The sequence below is a fragment of the Scleropages formosus genome, chromosome 17, assembly GCF_900964775.1.
Source record: "Scleropages formosus chromosome 17, fSclFor1.1, whole genome shotgun sequence".
Taxonomy (NCBI): Eukaryota; Metazoa; Chordata; class Actinopteri; order Osteoglossiformes; family Osteoglossidae; genus Scleropages; species Scleropages formosus.
Window position 1 is genome coordinate 20,304,478 of NC_041822.1, and position 21,797 is coordinate 20,326,274.

General features: G+C 43.8%; 1 protein-coding gene across 4 annotated transcripts in view; it reads left to right on the top strand.

Annotated features, from left to right (window-relative positions):
- The first annotated feature begins 8,791 nt into the window (after window positions 1–8,791).
- The window catches only part of abca2 (ATP-binding cassette, sub-family A (ABC1), member 2), an 81,569-nt gene continuing 68,563 nt past the window's right edge, over window positions 8,792–21,797 (top strand). For 2 of the 4 annotated variants that reach the window (XM_018758405.2, XM_018758406.2), the window contains exon 1: window positions 8,792–9,142. In XM_018758405.2, the coding sequence (XP_018613921.2) occupies window positions 8,942–9,142 (201 nt within the window). In that variant the 5' untranslated portion in view covers window positions 8,792–8,941. The remainder of the gene's footprint in view (window positions 9,143–21,797) is intronic. The other 2 variants (XM_018758407.2, XM_018758408.2) reach the window with 1 other exon arrangement.

Genomic DNA, 21,797 nt, shown 5'->3' on the forward strand with positions numbered 1-21,797 from the left:
GCAGAGAGGGGTTACCCAGGTCCTGCTGTATGTATTTTTACTACCACATTTACACTTGAATATACATTTGCATATCCAAAGGGGGTGAGTTGGTGCAGAAGGGTTTGGCCAGGTCCCCCTCTCTGGTGGGTCTGGGGTTCGAGTCCTGCTTGGGGTGCCTTGTGATGGACTGGTGTCCTGTCCTGGGTGTGTCCCCTCCCCCTCGAGCCTTGTGCCCTGTGTTGCTGGGTTAGGCTCCGGTTTGCCGTGACCCCACTTAGGACAAGCAGCTTCAGCCAGTGTGTGTATGTGTGTGTGTGTGTGTGCGTACATTTACATGGGCAGAAGCTTTTTTTCCAGAGACAAAAAATTCAAAGCATTTGAAAGTGCAATGAGCAGCAGTTGAACTTTACATACAGACACTTGATTATCAAAGTACAGCTTGTTTGTCTGATGCAACCATGTTGCTGTTACACACCACTCAGATAGCTGCCTGTAGAAGTGAGAATCAGGCTCCAAACACATAGGTGGTCATAGCAGATGCTGTTGATCGTATTCATGCGGCTGTCAGGAGAGAAATACTGTATGTCAATTACATTAATTACAATTAATGTCCCGAAGAGGCTGGCTTTGGGACTCCTCTTGAAAGTCGATAGGGATTCAGCAGTTCTGAAGGAGAGAACAACTGCTCATTCCACCACACGGAAAACCAAAACCAAAACCAAAACTGACATGCGTTCGGTTTTGGACTCCTTTTGAGCGGGACAAGCAAGTGGACAGAGATGGAGGAGTGCAACGCTCTTTTGGGGTGCATGGTATGATCGGGTCCTGTCGGCATCACTGTACAGATCCTTTAAGCGTTTTCAGGCTTTATCTAGCGTCTTGGACCTTTCGAGTTCAGGTTCAAGTTTTATTTGTCACATACACAACTACGCTTACTACGACGTGCAGTGAAATGCTTTTCCGACTGTCCGTAATACAGACTCATATAAGAGATCGTGTAAATAAGACAATACAAATAAAGTAGAAATTAGAAACATACTGCAGAAGTATGACGGATATATAATGATTAAAACAGGATAGAATAAGTAATAATTAAAAAATGAAATAAAGTAAGATAAAAATCTAGCATAAGATGAGGAGGGGTGACACATGGGAGCACAAATAATTTGAAAGCAGCTCTTACAGTTGTATTCTAAACATACAATGTGAGAAAGGGCGAGTTAGTGCTTATTTATACCACCCCGTGTTCTGGTTAGATATGCGTCCGCGAGGCAATGAGCGGTGCTCTTTGCAGCTCTTGCTGCTAACTGTGGACACACATGTTTGATGTTATTTTAAGATAGATAGTTGGTGTCAACCAGCCGATAAAGGGTAGCCACCGTTCAGAGGAAGGAGACTAAAGGAACGGAGTGCTAAAAAGGCCCTTGCAGGAACTGAAAAAACAAATGAAGACCGAAGGGTGTGTTTCCCTCATGGTAAAACGGCGAGATTATAACTCTGTTATCAGTGACAAATCAGTGACAGATGTGGAAATCAGTAGATGTACCCTGAAAATGTCTCTTTGAGTTGGAGAGTACGCTGCATTAATAAATAATGAAAGTGCAGCCCTTGGCATTCTGGAGTGGATGCCAATCTTCAGAAAATCCTTTGAAATCTGAGGGAAAATAATAAAAAGATGCTTCCCGTGAAACAGAAATGCTGAAGGCCAGCAGACATGACACGCTTAAAAGCTGTGCCACAGATTAATATTTGCATATTCCTTGTATACGGATGTATGCATTATACATAACTACCCAGAAACAAATGTTTTGAGGCACGTATATGCCGTGTTCCGCATCCTTCGGAATGCACGTGCGGTTGACAATCTTATATGAAGTTTTCGATTTTTTCAAAGATATTTACAAAAATGTAAATTAAACCTGTTAAAAATACCCAGGCTTTACACAATGGGATGTGAGTCAGTTTAACGTGTTGGGACAATAGTTTGGCTTTGTGTCTTGCATTTAATTGTAATATACGTTTAGAGCTGATGTACAGCAGCTTTGTACTAAGAACGAGAAAACTGCCAGCCAAACATATAGTGACCGCGTGGTCTCGGTTTTACTACATTTGAAAGGGTGTATTTTCATGTTATTAGTTTTCTGGGCATCTCCCTGAACATGGTGGCTGTCCGTTTGGGTGTGGGGACACCCGTAATTCATGCATCCATCTGCAGCGTCATCCCAAGGATGGTACGCTCGTCTGCGAGGTGAAGCACAGCTGTGTGGTGAGCAGCGGTGTGACACCACGCCCAACATACTGTGGCACAAAGGAAGTTTATGACTTGCACTGAGAGTCTGCCATCACAACAGCTCCTCCACACCCTTCCACCACTATCAGCAGCAGAGAAGGCCAAAAATGGATCCGGCAATGAAAAATAAATAGTCCGTGCAGATTCAGGTTAGGAGGAAGTTCTTCTCTTTTTACACATCACTCAGTGGATTTTAGGCAATGCATGTATGTATGTTGGGTATGTATAAATACCATATATCATTTCAATCTCCTGCATTTTTGAAAAATGACATCGGTAAGATTAAGATACCCCCCTTACTACGGAAACTGCTCTCATCTTTGAGGGTTTAAAAGCGAATCAAACTGCGCCCTTAACCAGAACAATCCGCTGAAGGGCAATGTGTGATCTTTCTTCAAAACCGGTAATACAATTTGTTAATAATGCCTACATTTACAAACCTAAATGAACAAATACAATCTTTTAACAATACACTGTTATTCTGGCTTTGATTTCCAGGAAGTAACCTTACATGAATGCATGATGATGCGTGACATATGAATGTAAGTATGGGCAGGAAATGAGTTGAAATGCACCAAAATTTCAACAGAAATGAACTTACTGTTGGCTCACTTCCCATATGACGGTAAAGAGGCAACATCTGAAATGTAATATATTTACTGGAAATTTTTGTACTGTGTCTTTTACCATGATTTGTTATCAGCTGTCACTTACATGGCAAATCAGTATATTTTTTTGTGCATTTTATTATTTCGGAAATTTTTATTTTTTCAGGAGAGACAGGAAATAATAATGGAAGCTGCTGTTCAAAACCAATCGGACACAGCATGTAGATATACTGTATACTAGGTGTGCTGTTTCAAAAGAAGGTAATAAACACTTAGATGAAATGTACTATGCTAACGTAAACATGTGAGAGAAAGAGGAAAAATGTTGCCTTTGCTTATTATGTCAAACCTTAACTCAACTTGCTTAAGAAAATTTGGCACAAAAAGTTTCAGATTTCACTGAAAGTCCTTTGTCATCATTTTCTGACAAATAGCTACGGCCCAAATACGCCACCAGCTCAAAATATCATCAGATTTCTCTTATGACAGGACTCGACTAATTAATTATGTAAGAAGTAAACCACGTAGTTTGCTCAATGCACAGCATATGAATCAGAATACATGGATTCACAATATATACAGATAAGTATTAAATGATAGATATTTGCACTTACCAGATACATCACTACATCCTCCAGAAGGGTATATTTTCAACAAGAAATGCAAGTATATACTTCTACTTTTGTTTAGAAAAAGTATTTTGTATTGAATATGAAGGATTTTGAAGAAAATGCTGCCCTGGTATACAAACTTCCAAATATGTTTGCTGGCCACTAAGTGTGTGCATGTGTGGGTGAGAAAGGGAGGATACGATTCAGTTAAAGTATCCTTAACATCATATGTGAAAAAAGTGAATTGGCCGAACATAGTAATGTAAAGGAGGTAGTGTAATGTAGTGGGGTTTGTTCACTCCCCAAAAAGAAAATTTTTGAAAAACAACAAATGAAGGAAATACAATTAAAACAAATAAACTCCAAAATATTTGTAACCTTCAAAAAAGCATAACTCTTTACATTTACAACATGATGACCTTATGTATGCATGTGCTTTCTGACCAACTGTGTCCTCTCTCATTAGCAATGTGAGAAAGTTTGTTGTTGCCTGAAACTACTTCATTTGATTCTTGAACCGAGAGAAGAGGTGCTTGAGACTCCTAACCTTGGCACCTTGCTGAGCACAGGAACCCTAAGCCAGAATGTGACCTCTGGGGGAAGGATCATTTATGGTAGATGACTTGCTTTTGCCCCACCTCCTTAACCACCTCCCCGCCTCCGATCTTTGCTTGGAGACGTCTGATCACCACCTACAACTCAGTCTCTCCAAAAGAGAGATCCTTCACTTCCCAACTGGTCTGTCGTCCTGTCAGGAACGCTATCAATCTGGACAACTTGTTTGTTTCACCTGTCTCATCGGCTAAGAGCCGGGGAGTAATGATTGACACAAGCCTGTCCTTTTCTCCACATATCGAAACCACAACCTGTTCCTGCAGATACATCCTGCATGACATCCACAGGATCTGCGGTTACCACAGCAAATTCTACACAACTTCTGGTCCAGGTCATGTAACCTCCTCCTTGCTTCTCTGCATTGGCTTCCTATAGCTGCCTGGATCAAATTCAAAACTGTGTTTTGGCATACAACACTATCAATAAATCTGCTCCCTGATATCTGCACCACCTGATCACTCACTACACCCAATTACACTGCTATGCTCCTCCGCCCCTGCCCGCTTGGTGCTCCAACACAACAAGCGGTCAAAAATCAAAAGCACAAATATTTTTGGTTCTTTCAAATCCATCCGATGAAGGATCACATATAACCCCAACCTGGGATTGTAGTTTGATGCTGCGCTGATCATCATCCCTGTCATGTCCACACCCGCACCACAATCAACAGCACCTGACACCAATCAAGCACCTGACTGAGCGCTCACCTTTAAAAGACCCTCCTTAGCTTTCGTACACTCGTGGAATCTCATGGAGACAACCGGCCCTCCTGTGCTATGTCCTGGGCTTCCTCGTCCCTTGCTTCCTGTCTCCGGTCCCTGGCTTTCGACTCTTCGCCTCGGCCCCTGGCCGCGTCCTTGGATCCTCGCTCTCACTCTGACTGCCGATCGACCGAACCTTTGCCCGTCCCTGATAACAAGAACTTGCCTGATCCCTTGGTTCCTGATGACCGATCCTGCACTTGGGTCCAGCCGCCCCTGCGTCCTCGGTTCCGCATGACAATCCCAGTCAAACACAAAAGGTTGTGAATGACGAAACTGATAAAATAATGGAGATGGAAGCAACAGAGGAATCAACACAAACTGAATAATTCTTTTGTTGATGTACCTAAACTTGGCATTTCTGTTTGCTTCTGTGTTGATCATAGAAAAGTAAATGCATTCATGAAGAGTGATGCACACTCAAAGCCTCAGATGGATAAACAATTGAACAGGCTTAGAACTCCCTGATTTTATTTGATGCTGAACTTAAGCACGAACTATTGGCAGATTCCCTTAAAGGCCTCGAGAGTCCAAGGAGATTTGAGTTTTCTTGATTCCTTTTGGCTTTCACCAATTTGTCATTTTTCTCTTTGGACTGAACGGGGCCCCTTTCATATTTCAGTGGCTTATTAACAAAATCACATCCACATTTCTGCATACCTACATAATAATCTTTTCTATAGCATTTAGTACACCTGAAGGCAATCCTGGAAGTGCTCAGGTGGGCTGGACTCTCAATGAATCCAATAAAATGTGCAACCAGGTGGACTGAAGCGCAGTATTTGAGGTTCTTCTGAGGCATGGGGCAGTCCACCTACAAAGACCATCTCTGTCTGTCCCACACAAAAGACCAAAAACTAGTTGAGGTCCTTTTTTTTATTTTTGAATATACATTTACATTGCATTTACATTTATTCATTTAGCAGATGCTTTTCTCCTAAGCGACATACACCTCATAGAAAATACAGTGTGTGCATTACATTAGCAGAAAGAGTTACTTAGATGCAGACACATCATTTTAAAGTACATTTAGTTTGTTACTTTCCACCATATGAACCAATGTACATCACACGAGTAGCTGCATAAAACATTATTAACATGAACATTAGCAAAAGCTGTCATTGAGGGATCTGCAATATAGTACCATAAAAAATGAATATTTGGCTATTCAGAGATTGGTTGTAACGCTCTGATATGACCTCCTGGGGTGGGAAATCTATGCCATCTGCACCTTTCTCCAGTGTCTCCACAGCAAAGAACTCAGTGCTTGGATGACCCATTGGTACTTTGTGCTGCAGCACTTGTTCAAATGGCCCACCAGCCATAGGATGCAGCTTTTCTGTCAGAATATAAGGACATGTTGCTATATGGACTCACATTCTGCTTATTTGGTGTTCTGTGATGGATTGTTGACCTTCTTTACAATCACCGAGTCATTCTTTACCTGTTGCCAGCGCCTTGAAGAAAAATGTCATAAAAAAAATACAGACACAGGAACACTGATTTTAACCAAGCTTTATATTCTGGAACTCTTTAAGCTGGACAAAGTTCACGGAGAAGGAGAAGCAGAACAGCAGGCAGAGATTTGAACTCCCAGACTCTGGTCTCTGATCTAGCTGTGTCTCCTTCACAGGAAAACCTTCTGTCAAGCAGGGATGTAAACAGGGCTGTCAGGGAACCAATGTTTTTATTTTTTGCAGCTTGGTGTGTGTGCCAGAGCATGAACAAAATGAATAAATGTAAATGAAATGCAAATGTTGGTTTAGTTGCTTAATATCTGTCTATATAGTTCCCTTACTCGTAGTCATTAGCAGGACTTGACAGATGCAATATGCTAATGTCCGTGTGTGAAGTTCAAGTTTTTTTCATACATTTTTGGGTATTTGCAACCCGTGTTCTCACAGTTTTGGAATCCATTGTTCTAAAAACAAAAATACAGATATCAACACAGATAACTGTAGCGCACACCTAGAATATACAAAGCAGGCCAATCAAAGAGTCTTGTTCTATAACTAACCAACAACGATGGAAGATGCAAGCAGAAACTCATCTCCTGGGCAACGAGGGATGAGCGATGAGTAGAGTCCATAGGTGGTGGGGAGAGGCCAGCATCCCTAGTTTAGGGTCCCGTTTGTTTTTCAGTTATTATGCCACATTGGTCCACACAAACTGCATTCTCTATTCCTTTTTAGGGGAAAAATCCGCGAAATACTCCTATAAGACATACTTTTCCAGTCCAAATTAGTGTTGTACAGGGCAAATCCCCTGTGTTTTACTGAGTGGTCTATAAAATATAGTAAATCTTGAGAGCCAGAATTGTGGATTGAAAGCATAACCACTAGGGGACGACAAGACACTGCTTCTTTTTGAGGGATTGCATGAAAAATGAAAATACTAATCAACATAGGACGTCAATAAAATTTTGCATCATATAACAAACTTAGCTGAAGCAACAGGATGACAAGCTATATTAAATGTTTGATGTATGTATGTGATGGTGAATGTTGTAATACATACTGAGTCATTATTAGAGGAACGTCAAAATTTTTGCTGTCTTTATGTGTTTTGAGGTGGGGGGTATGAGGGCGCGGTGGTGCGATGGTGCAGCAGGTTTGGCTGGAGCCTGTTCTCTGGCAGGTCTGGCATTCAAGTCCTGCTTGGGGTATCTTGTGACGGACTGGCACCCTGTCCTGGGTGTGTCCCCTCTAGCCAAGCGCCCTGTGTTGTCGGGTTAGGCTCTGGTTCACTGGGACAAGTGGCTTCGGACTGTGCGTGTGTGTATTTTGAGGCCACATTGTATAGACGTAGTGGTTTTATATCCATCTTCAGTTACTTTAACTTAAGGGGGGGCATGGTGGCACAGTGGCACAGCGGGCTTGGCCGGGTCCTTCTCTCTGGCCGGTCAGGGGTGCGAGTCCCACTTGGGGTGTCTTGTGACGGACTGGCATCCTGTCTGGGGTGTGTCCCCTCCCCCTCTAACCCTACGCCCTGTGTTGCCAGGCTAGGCTCTGGCTTGCCCTGACCCCCCTCAGGATAAGCAGCTTCAGCCAGTGTGTGCGTATGTGAGAGGGAGTTTTAGTGGTCGAGGGGAAAAATCTAAAGGTCTGAATCAAAATTTAGTTGAATAAATGATTTGGTAGTGTTGGTAATTTCTAAGTGTTTCTGTTTGCTGCATAAAAATTGCATTTGGGACAAGGCTGAAATCACAAACAAGACAAAGTGCAAGGAGTGAACGTAAAACGACTGTATATAAAGGCAAATGGATAATAAAATCCCAGTCTGAAATCCATGAGAACAAAAGTCTAGCAATGCACAACAAGCACAAATAACATGTGTTTAATACATGTTAACGTGAAATAAATAGAGGACAAGTTCATCTGTAGGCAGGACAGTGGTCAAGAGTACTCTTTGTGACACATATGTTGGTCTAAATGGATGTGCCTTGCAGCAAATGAATGAGATGTTCAAGGCTGTGTGTGGGAAAAATCCATCCATCCTATATTTCAGGTCACAGCCTGGTTTCTGGTGAACAGCACCATCCTCAACCTGTTCTCTGGTGAAAACCACCATCCTCAGCCTGCTTTCTGGTGGACACCACCATCCTCAGCCTGTTCTCTGGTGAAAACCACCATCCTCAGCCTGCTTTCTGGTGGACACCACCATCCTCAGCCTGTTCTCTGGTGAAAACCACCATCCTCAGCCTGCTTTCTGGTGGACACCACCATCCTCAGCCTGTTCTCTGGTAAAAAACACCATCCTCAACCTGCTCTCTGGTGGACACCACCATCCTCAACCTGCTCTCTGGTGAAAACCACCATCCTCAACGTGTTCTCTGGTGAAAACCACCATCCTCAACGTGTTCTCTGGTGAAAACCATCATCCTCAACGTGTTCTCTGGTGAAAAACACCATCCTCAACCTGCCCTCTGGTAAACACAACCATCCCCAGCCTGCTCTCTGATGAACACCACCATCCTCCTCCCGCTTCCTGGTGAACACCATCATCTGCAGCAGCTGCGCGTCGCGCTGCGTGACTCGGGCTCTTTAAATACGCGCTCGTGCAGCTCCTGTATTTATGAGCCGCCGGCTGCAAACATGCCTTTCGGAAATTCGGCGCTGGGCTTCTGATTCACGCAGCGCGAACACGCGAAAACACACCGATGCGAAAGCCCGAGATCGTCGTGTGATCGACGCGAGCGACCATGGGATTCCTCCACCAGCTCCACCTTTTGCTGTGGAAGAATGTGTCTCTGAAGCGCAGAGGGCCGGTAAGCGAGTGCGTGTCGCGCGATCGCATCCCGGACCCGCGTCCGTCGTATGGTGTGTATGTGTGTATGTGTGTGTTCGTGTTCCCGGCGCGGGGAGGTGTCCACCCAGGGGCCTGGACCGACGGGACCGACGGGACCGGACGGACGCGGCATCCACGGCAGGACAGCCCCGCTGGAGGGGCTCTTTTCCCCGGCTGCTGCTGCATAGCTTCACCCCGCAGCCACAACCGACCCAACCCGCTCGCGCTCGTCCCTCCTTCCCCGCAATCTGTGCTTATGGCTCCCTCAGTATTTCTTTCTCCTTCCTTTTCGTTCATTGATCGATCGTCTCCACGCAGAGCTCTTCCCCACCGCGCATCCCGACCCATTTAGAACGTGCAACTATATAGTCTATTGTATTGTTTTTCTGTCTCGACCCCCCGCGGCTACGTAATATAAAGCGCTTAACGTATCAATTAGCCTATTTTTAACTGTTCTCAGCTTGACCGCTGCAACAATGTAACATTATTATCCAACAGGTTATGACTTTTGATCGGACAGGTAGTACGGTCACATCGCATCGCTCGCTCTGGGCTTCACTTGTCGGTGTGTGTGTGTGTGTGTGTGTGTGTGTGTGTGTGTGTGTGTGTTTTCAATAGTATGAATTTTTTTTCTTTTTTTTTAAAAAAAACTTGACTTCTCAGTCAGTCTTTCAGAACAACAGGCATGATGGCAGTAACAATGTCTGGCTGCACTATCGATCATGTACATTTATTTATAATTACATTTGTGCTCCCAGGTCTTGTGTGCTCATTAATTTAACATTAATTATAATACGTCAGATACAATTCCTGATTGGCATCACATCAAAAATGAATACACTTGTGTGAGAAGCAGGCTATATATAGAATATACATTTTGTTGCGTTTAGGGGATGTGCGTCAAGACATTCCCTCAAGTAGTTTGGGCTCTTTCCAGGCATGTTTTACATGTTCAGTCTAATAGTGTGTTTTATAGGGTTTTTGCTCTTGTTTTTTTGATGGGTGGGACATGGTGAAGATACAAGTGGTTTTCTGTAGGTATTTGTTGCCCTTATAGGACAGGGAGAGGGGGCTGGGATGAGAATGGCTTCCAACTGAAAAGCTCTGAAAGCTCTGACTCATTTCTTGGATCCGTGCTTCTTAAGTAACGTCAGTGTCTTGGAGGAGTCTCCAAAGAATAATGGACTGTGTGAATATTCCTTTTAGCCGGTAACATTGCCGTTTCTAGGCCCAACTGACAAAAGACATAGACTTGGAGCATCAAGGTTGCTCGCTTTAAGATCAAGATTGCTTGATTTTAAAAATTGCAAGACCAACGTGCTTAGGTCACCCCAAATTATGCCAATAAAATAATAATGATCATACCGTAATAATAATAACTGTATTGGGACAGCTGGTAGCGTAGTGGTTGGAGTTACTGCCTTTGGATCCAAAGGTCGGAGATTGGATCCCCACCTCTTGCTGTAGTACCTTTGAGCAAGGTGCTTACCCTAAAATTTCTCCAGTAAAGAAGAAAAATTACCCAGCTGTATAAATGGGTAAATAACTGTAAGCTTGTAATAATTATAACCTCATCGTTGTAAGTCGCTTTGGATCAAGGCATCAGCTAAATGAATAAATGTAGTAAGAATTTAGTAGCTAAAGCATTATTAAAGAAATATTGTGATTAATGGTTACATTACATTGTGAGTGTTAGTGAAGCTAATTGGGTGTCTTCCTAAGGAGGCAGTGTAGGAGTTAGACCTGACACTTTGCACTCTGATGGTTGTGGGTTTGAATTCCACTATTACGTTTAGTCATTTAGCTGATGCTTTTCTCCGATGCGACTTAAAACGTTAAGCTAGTTAAAGTCTGCAGTTATTCACCCTTTTATGCCTGGGTCATTTTACTCAAGCAACTTGTTGTAGTACCCTTGAACAAGGTACTTACTCCATCAGTTGAGATTCAAACCAGCAACTTCTGGAGGCAGCAGATCTGACCGCTATGCTACCAGATACCCCCTGGTATCACTGTAATACCCTTGCTTACTCTACTTACGCACAATTAATACAGTAAGAGATCATGTGGTGTAAATGGTTTTATCACGAGGAAAGTCGATTTACCTTGGACAAAGGTATCAGTTAAATGTATGCCAGCTTAATATTGTATGTTTCTTTTTAGAAAAGCCTCTGCTAAATGAATAATGATGGTGATGATGATGAATGGCAGCTGACATTTTTATTAAATTAATTTCCATAACCAGCATGGGGGATGGAAATATGCTATGTGCTGTTAAAATTGAATAAACATTTCCCCCAAAAAATGCAGCCAACAGCATTTCTATAAACATGTGTCAAGATTCCTGTAAATGGTCCTCTTTGCTACCGGACCTTTTCCATCTAGTTGTGGACTGATGCCTTCAGGTACCGATTCAAAGCCCCATCGAGCCCTTAGATATTTTTAGGAGGTCATGGGTGTGGTGCGGGGGTGGTTTGACTTGACTCAGCCAAAGGCCTTTAAGACTCCATGCTTGCAGAGGTGGAATGTGCTGGTCTCATCATCTTTCATCTTCTCCACAGTTTCTTATAATGTATAAAATTCGACCGCGTGCATGAGAGAGAGAGAGGGAGAGACACACACACACACACACACACACACACACAATGCTGTTTAGCTCATTTAGAGGTTGATAGAGCAGACATGGGTCCAGATTGATGCTCCACAGTTGGGTCAGAACTGCAAGGAGAATTGTTGATAAACTTTACAAGATGTTACCCATTTATAAAGTAGGGTGTTTTTGCTCTATCAATTCGGGGACTTTGACTTAGGTCACTGCAGAAGGAGTGGGATTGAAACCAGGGACCCTCAGTCTGTGTGCCACATCAACAAACTATTTTAATTAGCAAAAACACACTTTTTTTTTTTAACATAATGATAGTGTTTTTAAAGAGGATATGGCGAAATTGTTTGTTGGAACTGCACCCCCCCAGGGATTACAACAGTCCACCAGTCTGCAGCTGACACGGAACTGAAGGATTTAAAATGAGCTTTAATTTGTTTTGCACCAGGAAGCTCAATACAGCCCTTGTTTGCCATGTCTGAGTTATTCATATTAAGCGCATTGTTACTACGCTTGTTTTCCGGTCCCTTCTGCGTGCTATTTTTATCACAGCCGACCCTGCAAATCACCCGCAACGTAGGCACCAGGGACCCTGGAGGAGAGGATTGCCGGCCTAAAAATAGGTGCAATCAGCGACATCATCCGGTGCGTTTTTGCCGTTGGCCCCGTTCAGGGAGAGAGTTATAGCTGCTCGGTCTGATGGATGCTGCTAAAGTGTGTGTTCAGCAGTGGTCAGCCGGCCCTTGGGCGTCCGACGCCTATGTCATGCAGCTGTCGACACGAAACCGATGAACCGGTTTGTATAAACGCCTCCGATTTGCATGGCAGATGTTCACTTCAGGAAGCAGAGGGCCTTAAATTAAAATGCCACCTTTGTCCCTTTTCTCCGTCAGTGCAATAAACTTTTATTTATTCCCTGTACCGACAGCGTAGTCGGGAAGCACCGGGCACGTTTCAATCCGTCTTCCTGGCAGAGATTTACAGCGGTGGGGCACACAGCGTTAATCATTCATAAAGCCGAAGTGCTGGTGTGATGCGGACCGGAGCGACCGGAGAAGTCAGGATTTCTTATTTCGGGAGCCGCTGCAACACAACGTTCAGAAAACGCACGCGGTCAAGCGAAAACGGGCCTTGTCGTTCCTTATTTGTTTGACTCGGACGGTGTCCGCTTGCCGATCGGGATTTTCCAAAGGGGAGGAAATGCCCTTAAAAACATTGTTCTGGAGTCAGCTGCACAGCGAGGGGGGGAAGAGGCCAGTGTTCATTACTGATTCATCGAAAAGGGGTAATAAAGTTCACGTTGGAATTTAAACGACCGTGAGTTCCCGTCATGCAATTAGCGAGACCTGGAATTCAACGGAATAGTCCAGAAAAGGTCTACGTGAGTCAGCTGGGCCCGGCGCACGCTTCGCTGACCCTCACTAACCCGAAGTCTTCGGGCTCTAGAGTAACAGCAGCGTCGTTAAAAGCCGCAAGCGAAAATACGTTCCCAGGAGAAGAAAGGTTATGTTCAGGCTGGCTGGAGACTGAGGCTGAGACAGAGTTGTTTCCTGGCTTAGGTGCAAGACATGCAAATAAACATATTTCCCCCTAACGGCCGACGTGCACCGAAAATACTCTGAAAAATAATAATAAAAAATTTTCCTGAATTTTGAGAAGTTTTTCAAAAAAATCTGCTAAATATTTGCAGCCACTCATACTTTGCCACACCTTGGGCAGCGGTGACCTCATTATCATATATAACTTTTTTTTTTTAACAAGTTATTTATTTAAAACACGCGCGCATTAGCTTCGGCAATATTATATCCCCAAAATGACACCAGTAGGTCTTATGTAATTAAGTACAATTGAACTGATTTAATTGAATCGAGTGCCGATGGCTCCGTTCAGGCTAAAGCGGGCGTGAGAGGTGGACTCTATGGCGTCACGACATCGAGTGCCCTTCTCTCCTCCCGAGGGTCAGCGCCCCGCTGCCGTCCTCGCCGACACACTCGCGAGTCATGCGTCACGCGAGCCTTTTTCAGCGAAGCGTTTAGTCTGGCCGTTTGCTGATGGTTGCCATAGCAATGGCCGTGTCTGTTTCTCTTTTTAAACCCATGGCTAGTTTTTATTCACAGGTCAAGTCCTTTCGGCACTGCTCTGCAGTGGCTGTCAGCTCTTCGAGGTGTAGCGCGAAAGCATGTTCTCGGTCCCGTTTGGACGCGTCCCCTGCGAGCCTTCGCCGGACACGGTGGGCAAAGCCGCACGATAATCTCTCTGCGAGGCACAGAAGCTCGCCGACCTGATTCTACCCCACTCCCTCACATCCCTGACTCACTGTCTGATGGGCATCCAGGTCAGGCTACCTGGGTACCTATGGACGGTGGGCAGAGGGGTACAATCGGGAGAGCTGGATCAGAACTGCACACCTAGCTGATGGAGTCAAGAACAAATCCCAGCTCCATGAACTGAACCTGTTGGCCCGAGTCAAAGCGGAAGGTCAAAAGTCAGCGATCCAGACAGTCCAGGTGCCAGGTGCCAGGTGTGTCGCATTGTGGTGTCACAAGTCTCAAATTAAACAGCACATTTTGCATTTAAGCGGGCGCTCTGGATAAGAGATGCTCTGCTGCTAAATTGTAACATGCTGTTGGTGCATTATATTTTAAATATTTATTATTTATTTATCTGACACGCACACCTTGTCCGAAACCACTTGTCCCGAGCGGGGTCGTGGCGAGCCGGAGCCTAACCTGGCAGCACAGGGAGCAGGGCTGGAGGGGGGAGGGGAGGGGACACACCCAGGACGGGACACCAGTCCGTCACAAGGCACCCTAAGCAGGACTCGAACCCCGGACCCACCGGAGAGCAGGCCCTAGCCAAACCCACTACACCCTCCTATTTATCAGACACTCTCCTCTAAAGTAATTTACAGTGTTAAGTTGTATAGTAAACGGCTAACAAAGATTTACCCATACATGCAGCAGGGTTACCTTTAATGCATCACTTTATGATTCATACCTTGATCAAAGGTACTGCAGTGTGAGCAGAGATTTGAACCCAGGTCTTTTGATTGCCAGGCAAGGATACTAAGCACCGTTATCTGCTGCTTCTTTTGGTGGATGGTGCTTAAAACCCTTTTTACCTCTGTACCATGCGGTGGCGTGTCATATCTCATACGTGTCCAATATTAATTTAAGTCTTCAAATGTCATTTACAGAATGCTGATCAGGTTTCAAGCACCCTTGGGGGGGGGGGGGGGGGGCATGGATCTCTGCTACTGAGCCACTGTTAAAGCCATTTACATTATTCATGTTCACAATAATCTGCCATTGATGTAATTCAATATGCACTCACTCAGTTTACATTTTAGCTTTGCAACGTATTGTTTTATAGTCATTCATTCATATTGTGGGCGATCAAATGTTAAATATAGCGTCTCTTGAAATGACTGTGACATTGTCTCATGATTAATGAACTTGCTCTTAACAGCATCTTAATTTCCTTTGCTACTATTGAGAAATACAGCACAGCACAACATGATTGTTTCATTTTACAAATAATTTATTGTAGTTTATAAAAGTGAGTTTCCCTCAAATATTGCATGGACTTATATTTTGGCCACATGCGATTTGTCCCATGTTTCAAAGTTCTGTGTTGGAGTCCAGGATTTTGATTAATGTAAATTAAATAAAACATTTAAAGGGGAGCTTGTTTTCAATTCAGTTTTATCCATCAGGTTCAAAAGTTTTTCACTGTTCATATCAAACGAAAATTTGCCTTTTTCGTACTTAATGTATCACTAAAAATTCTTGTGCCACAGATAGAAATTCAAGAAAGATCTTAAGGTTTTTTTTTTTTTTTATATTCAATGCTTTTCTGTTTAGTATTGCAGTAACAGTCAGTTATTTTGAACGTTTGATCACAGTATAGATTTCAGTGTGTTTTCAAAAAGAAAATCCTGAAATGATATTTATGGCTGAGTAATATTTCAAATGCATTCTTTTGCTGTGTGAGTTTGCTCTTGATATCACCACTACTAGCCCAAGATTAATCTGCTCAATTCTGTACACGTATGTGTGTATATATAATCATTCTTTTTGGGTCGTTTTATTCCCGGTTTCTTCAGTCAAGTCATGCTCGGTAAACTCTGGAAGTGAAGCAATCGGCCGATACTGCGCAAAAATAGCTTATGTCACGTATTGTAAACACTGTTCAAAAGTGCCTTCCAGTTATCGACATTTCCCCGGTATAGAAAGATGCAAAAAGGAAGAAACCAAGAAAAACGTAATTAACGTCATAAATCATAAAGTGCATAAATGCATGGAATGTAGTGAATACAGGAGATTTTAATGTATTTACTAAATGAACCAGATAATAAAGAGTAAGAACACTTACCTGTGTATAAGGCTCGATGTTAAATGAATTTTTAATGCAATTTATAAACCACTCAGCTGCTTTTGCAAAAATGTAATCAACTAGTTCTGTGAAAGCAACTAGGTGGTCCCTGCCAATACTAGTGTGCGGTCGCTTTTGGGGTATCTGGTGTTTAAACTTTATCCTTTACGAATTACAAAATATAGGACCGTAAACCGATTGGTTCAATATGATTGATGCTGAATTGTTCTTTAACGTTCTGAAATTAGTATGACAAGTTTCAGCCAGCGATTACGGAATCAAACGAACAAAACGTCAGTCTTCGTGTTTGACTAAATGGGATTTTAAATATAATTTAATTTTGTGTTTGAGAATTTGGATCGTTGTCAGAATTTATAAATACACCGAGCAAACCAAATAATTCACTCTTAAGCTTAAAATGTTCTGAGTGGCTTAAAGGATGCCGCGTTAGATATCTGTAAGGTGTTTATTACGGTCGGTTTGCATGCTTATTTTTAACCCTTTAACCTTTACGCTGTATGTGTTCTACGTGTTCTTCGTTGATGTGTTGGCCAGTTATCTGGATTTATTTCATGCCATTTTTAGGATCAAATGTCGCTTATCCCTAGCTTCCCTTGCATCCTCAGCAACTGTCATTTGTGGTGTAAATAGTTTGTACTCCACAGTTAATGTGCGGTAACACTGCGATGCAGATTACAAGAAAGGACTGTTGGCAATGGTATCTGGGTCCCTGTATTTCCATAAAAAATATATAACTATGCCAGTTCGGTGTCTTTCCGGTAAGATTTGATATGTATTTCCATAGTAGGGCATTAAGTAGTTTATAAACTTAAATTTATCTGGCCCTTCTCTTTGCAGTGAATTTCAAGTTCCAGTAGATACTGTACAGAAAAATACCTAACAAATAGTTAATAAAAACCAATATTAACTATAAAAATCTTCCCACTGGTTTGAAGGTGCTGCTCTTCCTTTTCAGCTCTTTAGTAGCATCTGTTTTGGGCTCTCACCTTGTCATTTGGAGTCTTTTGGTTCGAATCCCAGGTCCTTGATCAAGGTACTTACCATGAATTGATGCAGTGAAATTACTCAGTTGTTTAAAGAGGGGAATCATTGTTGATTACCTAAGAGTGGAAGTCACCTTGGAGGAAAGTGTCCGATCAATAAATGTTAATAAATATAAATTAACTCATAACAACAACCTTGCTTTACCCATCTTAAAAGAATAAAACTCTTAACAGGGTGGTTGCTTGCATATTTCACAATGTTGGTCAGCATGTTGCTATATTTCGCTTTCGAAAATGATGTAGCCTAGTAGTCTCGGTCCCTTACAGCGTTTATTACACCCTTCTGTAGTGGTTTTCTAGGTTTTAAACTGTTCCAAAATAGTCAAGTGTTCCCTGAAAACTGTTAAATGCCTGACGCTACTGAGTCCTTGTCTGACTCTCTTCTGGTTTTAATTCCAGTCTGGTTGTGTTCTGGTTTTGGATCACGTTCTACATCTGGTTCTTGTTTCCTTGTGCTTCTCCCCCTAGAAAGCACCGCACAAACACACACGCATTTCTCGGCACGTTTCCAGAAGCCTAGAGCTCGTAGAAATGTTTCAAGGGGAACGTGACTCCATGACAAAATAGGAAAAATCTAATGGAAAAACAGTCCTCCGATGGTCCGGAGTGACCCAAAGGAAAATAAAAACTAATATAGAAAACAGATGGGGTCTACATTATGCAACAATTTAGGAATGAGTGTGAAAAACTGGAGGGGGCGCGGTGGCGCAGCAGGTTTGACCGGGTCCTGCTCTCCGGCGGGTCTGGGGTTTGAGTCCCGCTTGGGGTGCCTTGCAATGGACTAGCGTCCCGTCCAGGGTGTGTCCCTTCTCCCTCCAGCCTTGCACCCTGTGTTGCGGGCTTAGGCTCCGGTTCGCCGGGACCCCACTTGGGACAAGCGGTTTCAGACATTTTTTGTATAAAAAAACTGAATGAAATAATAGCAAAAAAAAACTCTAAGACTGAGCGCAGTAGTATAGTTTTTTTTTTTTTTTTTTTTTAAAAACAATTCGATATTCAGAGAAGGAAAAATGTAATGTGTGTTTATCTACACACACATGGATATATATCTATACAGATGTAATGGTTTGGCACGGAGTAATATTTTGCACATCATTTCACTGCGGTCAATTACATGTAATGGGTGCTGGCAATGTGCTCCACTTTAATTATTCATTACCAAACTCATAATCAAAAACACATTAAATTAAAGGTTATTTTATTTTTTTTCCTCTCCAGTTTGAGCTGACAGTCAGTTGGACACTAATTCTATTTCTTTAATACTTCCTGATTATGTCTATGAGAAGACTGAGTCTTTTATACACGAATCACAAGGTTCCTCTGTTATCAGCACCTTTTGTCGGATATTGTTTCGTTTGAACACTGTGCAGCATATCTTATACGTATAGACAGTTTTTTTTTCTGTCAATATGCAGACTGTATCTATCATTGCCATCCTTGCAAAATCCTGATCAAAGAGGGGACAAATGTCCTATGTTACACCAACCCGTCTTGTTTATTTAGGCTTATTGAGTCTGAGCTCAAAGTATAAGGACATGTGTCAACATCAGGAGATGTTAATCTATTTCATAATTTGTAATATTTTAATATTTAGAAGCTTGTAAAAGTACCGTATGTGAAACAATTGTTGAAAGGTGGGTCAAAAGTGTTGGTCATAGTCATAGTGATCTTAACCCTCTTGCAGATTCTGCTCTATAGTTCATATGAAAAAAGCTTCGGGGTATGAAAAAGTTAATTTGAGTTATTGTGCTCCAGTGTAAGAACATGATCTGGTTCCAAATTTCTTTATTGACATTATAGGATGGTATCTTAATGGGGGACAATTATAATTTCTCGGATTGTATGGAAATTTGGCCAGAAGACGACTAATTGGTGATCTGAATTAAATCTCAAGTTTCTACCTCATAAATATTTATACTGTACAGCATGAAAAAACATGCTTAGAATATATAGCAGTTTTTTTTTTTTTTTTCCTCCTCTTTTCCATTGTTTCTCTATTTACCTTCTCAGAAATGCTTCTGAATACAGGTTTCCCTGCAGGTGAAGGAGGTTTGCTGAGAGAGGGTACAAAGTATTGATGGGTGTATTTGAATATTTGGCTTTTGAGTCGATAGAAAATTAAAATTATTCAAACGAGCTTCCTTTGAACTTTCGGGCACGGAGAGCATCATCCTGGCCGCCGTTGTGCATTCCTGGGAGCAGCGTGGCTCCTACGGCCAAGGGCTACGGCATTGTGGGTAGTTGCTTTTCAGACGCTGCCTTTTCACCTGTAATAAATGATGCGTTAGCAAGCAAAGTTCGGCAGGCAGACAAAAGGTGAGCGTTTGGAAACGGCAGATGAGCACAGGTTCCCGAAATCTTTTGTTCGTATGCAAAAGAGGCCCGTTTTGGAAGGGTCGTGCTGGATATTGTCTTAGGCTTTCGGGACACAAAACCTCAGACCCCCTGCCCTGGACCCCCTACGAGCGCAGCCATTGGGGGTGGGGGTGGGGGAGGGGCTGTGCTGGAGCCCTAGACGAGCCGGTGAATTATTGAGTGTCTCATTTACTCCAGGGAATAACTGCACTGGCGAAAGAGCAGATGAAATATACATGATGATGTGTGTTTGGGGTGGGGGGGGGCGGTCGAGCATTGAGATCGAGGGGGGGGGTGGGGGGCTGGGTTCACGAATAGGAGTGCGGGGCGACGGCGAGACCAGTGGTGGAAGTATTAATGAAAGAGGAAAAACATGAAAGCCTCGGAAGGCCGAGCGGAGCCTGAAAAGCGAGGAGGGAAATTGGACGGGAGCGTAATAGCGGGAGCGTGTCAGAAAGGGGCGACGCGCGGCGTTCTGATGTGAGGAGCTCCAAATCGGAGCGGACCCCCCCCAGTAAAGGGGACCGGAGGAGACGGAGGGGGAGGGGTGGATGCTGGAGAGATCTGTCAAAATAGCGGGCGGTGAGGGAGGGAGAGGGGAACGTGTTCCGAGGGAATGAGAACCCAACCCTTACGGTGGGGGTGACGCTTCAGAGTCCTTGCTTCGAGTCTCGCCGGATGTTCGCGGTTTTCGAGCGACGGCCTTCGCGCGAGATCGCCTGCCTTAAACGATAATGGCCGTCATTAAAGCGCGCGTTAAAAAGGCATTAAGCGAGCGCTCGTCTCAGTGGAGGAGGCGAAGGAGGTGGTGGCGCGACCCCGGCGTTCGTGTTACTCGAATCGGCGCTTCGGTGTCAAGAGAGCAGCCAGAGCGCCGCGCAGTCCCTGCGAGGCCTTCTGGTTCGATGTGTGTTCGGTGACGTTTTGCGCCTTCGCAGGGTTGTGCGACTCGGGGTGTCTGTCGGGCGTGGAACACATGCCGCCCATTAAGCTCACCCCTCTGGGAATCGTCGGGCGAGTTCCCCCCTGCGGGTGCTGGCATGAGCGTAAAATAAGACGTCCATTAATGACACGGGCATCGCAACGCTGCGGAGTAAATTCGTCATGGGCTCACCTTTCGTATTATATCTCACCTGCTGTTGACCGTTGACCCATTCTGTAGGAAGAGTACCAGTTAAGGATATAGGCGTTGTAACCTGAAGGTTGTTGGTTCAATCCCCACTGCGTGTTCCAGCTGTAGTACCCCTGAATAAGGTGATTACCTCCTACTGATACAGTAAAATACATTCCTGTGTACAGGCCAAATAAACACACACACACACACACACACTGTCTGAAACCGCTTGTCCCGAGCGGGGTCGCGGCAAACTGGAGCCTAACCTGGCAACACAGGGATGGAGGGGGAGGGGACACACCCAGGACGGGACGCCAGTCCATCGCAAGGCACCCCAAGCGGGACTCGACCCACAGACCCACCGGAGAACAGGACCCGGTCAAACCCACTGTGTCACCACGCCCCCTCATTGTATATTACTTTAAGTTTAAAAAAACATGAAATAAAGCAAGAAGCTGATGGGAGTGCAGTAGATGTCAGTGGTTGGAAAACCACCTTTGCGTCTAAGGACCTGTATTCAAATCCGACCTTCTGCTTTAGTGCTCGAACATGGTACTTACCCTAAATTATTCCAGTAAAAATTACCTTTCTGTGTAAACGGGTAAATAATTTAAGGAGCTGAACATTGTAACTCGCTTTGGACAATAGCGTCAGCTAAATAAACAACCTCATGAACCCGAAATGATTTTTCTTTTTTGATGTTTCAGCCTCAGATTGTCAGCGTAGAGCAGTTGGTAGCATAAGCAGTCAAGGATCTGGCTTTGGATCCAAAGGGTTGCGGGTTCAAGGCCCTCAGTAGGAACCTGCTGTTGTACCTTTGATCGCAGCTGTAGCAGCGAATACCTTCGGCAGATCGGTTTAAAAAAAAAGAGGAATGTGAAGCTTCCGCTGAGCAAGTAAATAAATGAGTGTAATAAACTGCTTTAATTGTGGACACCGTCCAGGTTCGTGTATAGTTACTGCCTTTCGGTGCGTCTCGCCCTCTCCTCCTGCTGCGGACAGATCCGTCCCCGGACCTGCTGTGAGAACCACCTGTTTGCTGCGACAGATCAGCAGCCAGCTGAACCACCTGCGCAGCGTCTCACTCCGTCACACCGCATGTGTGTGTGTGTATGCAACCGTGTGTGACCGGCGGGA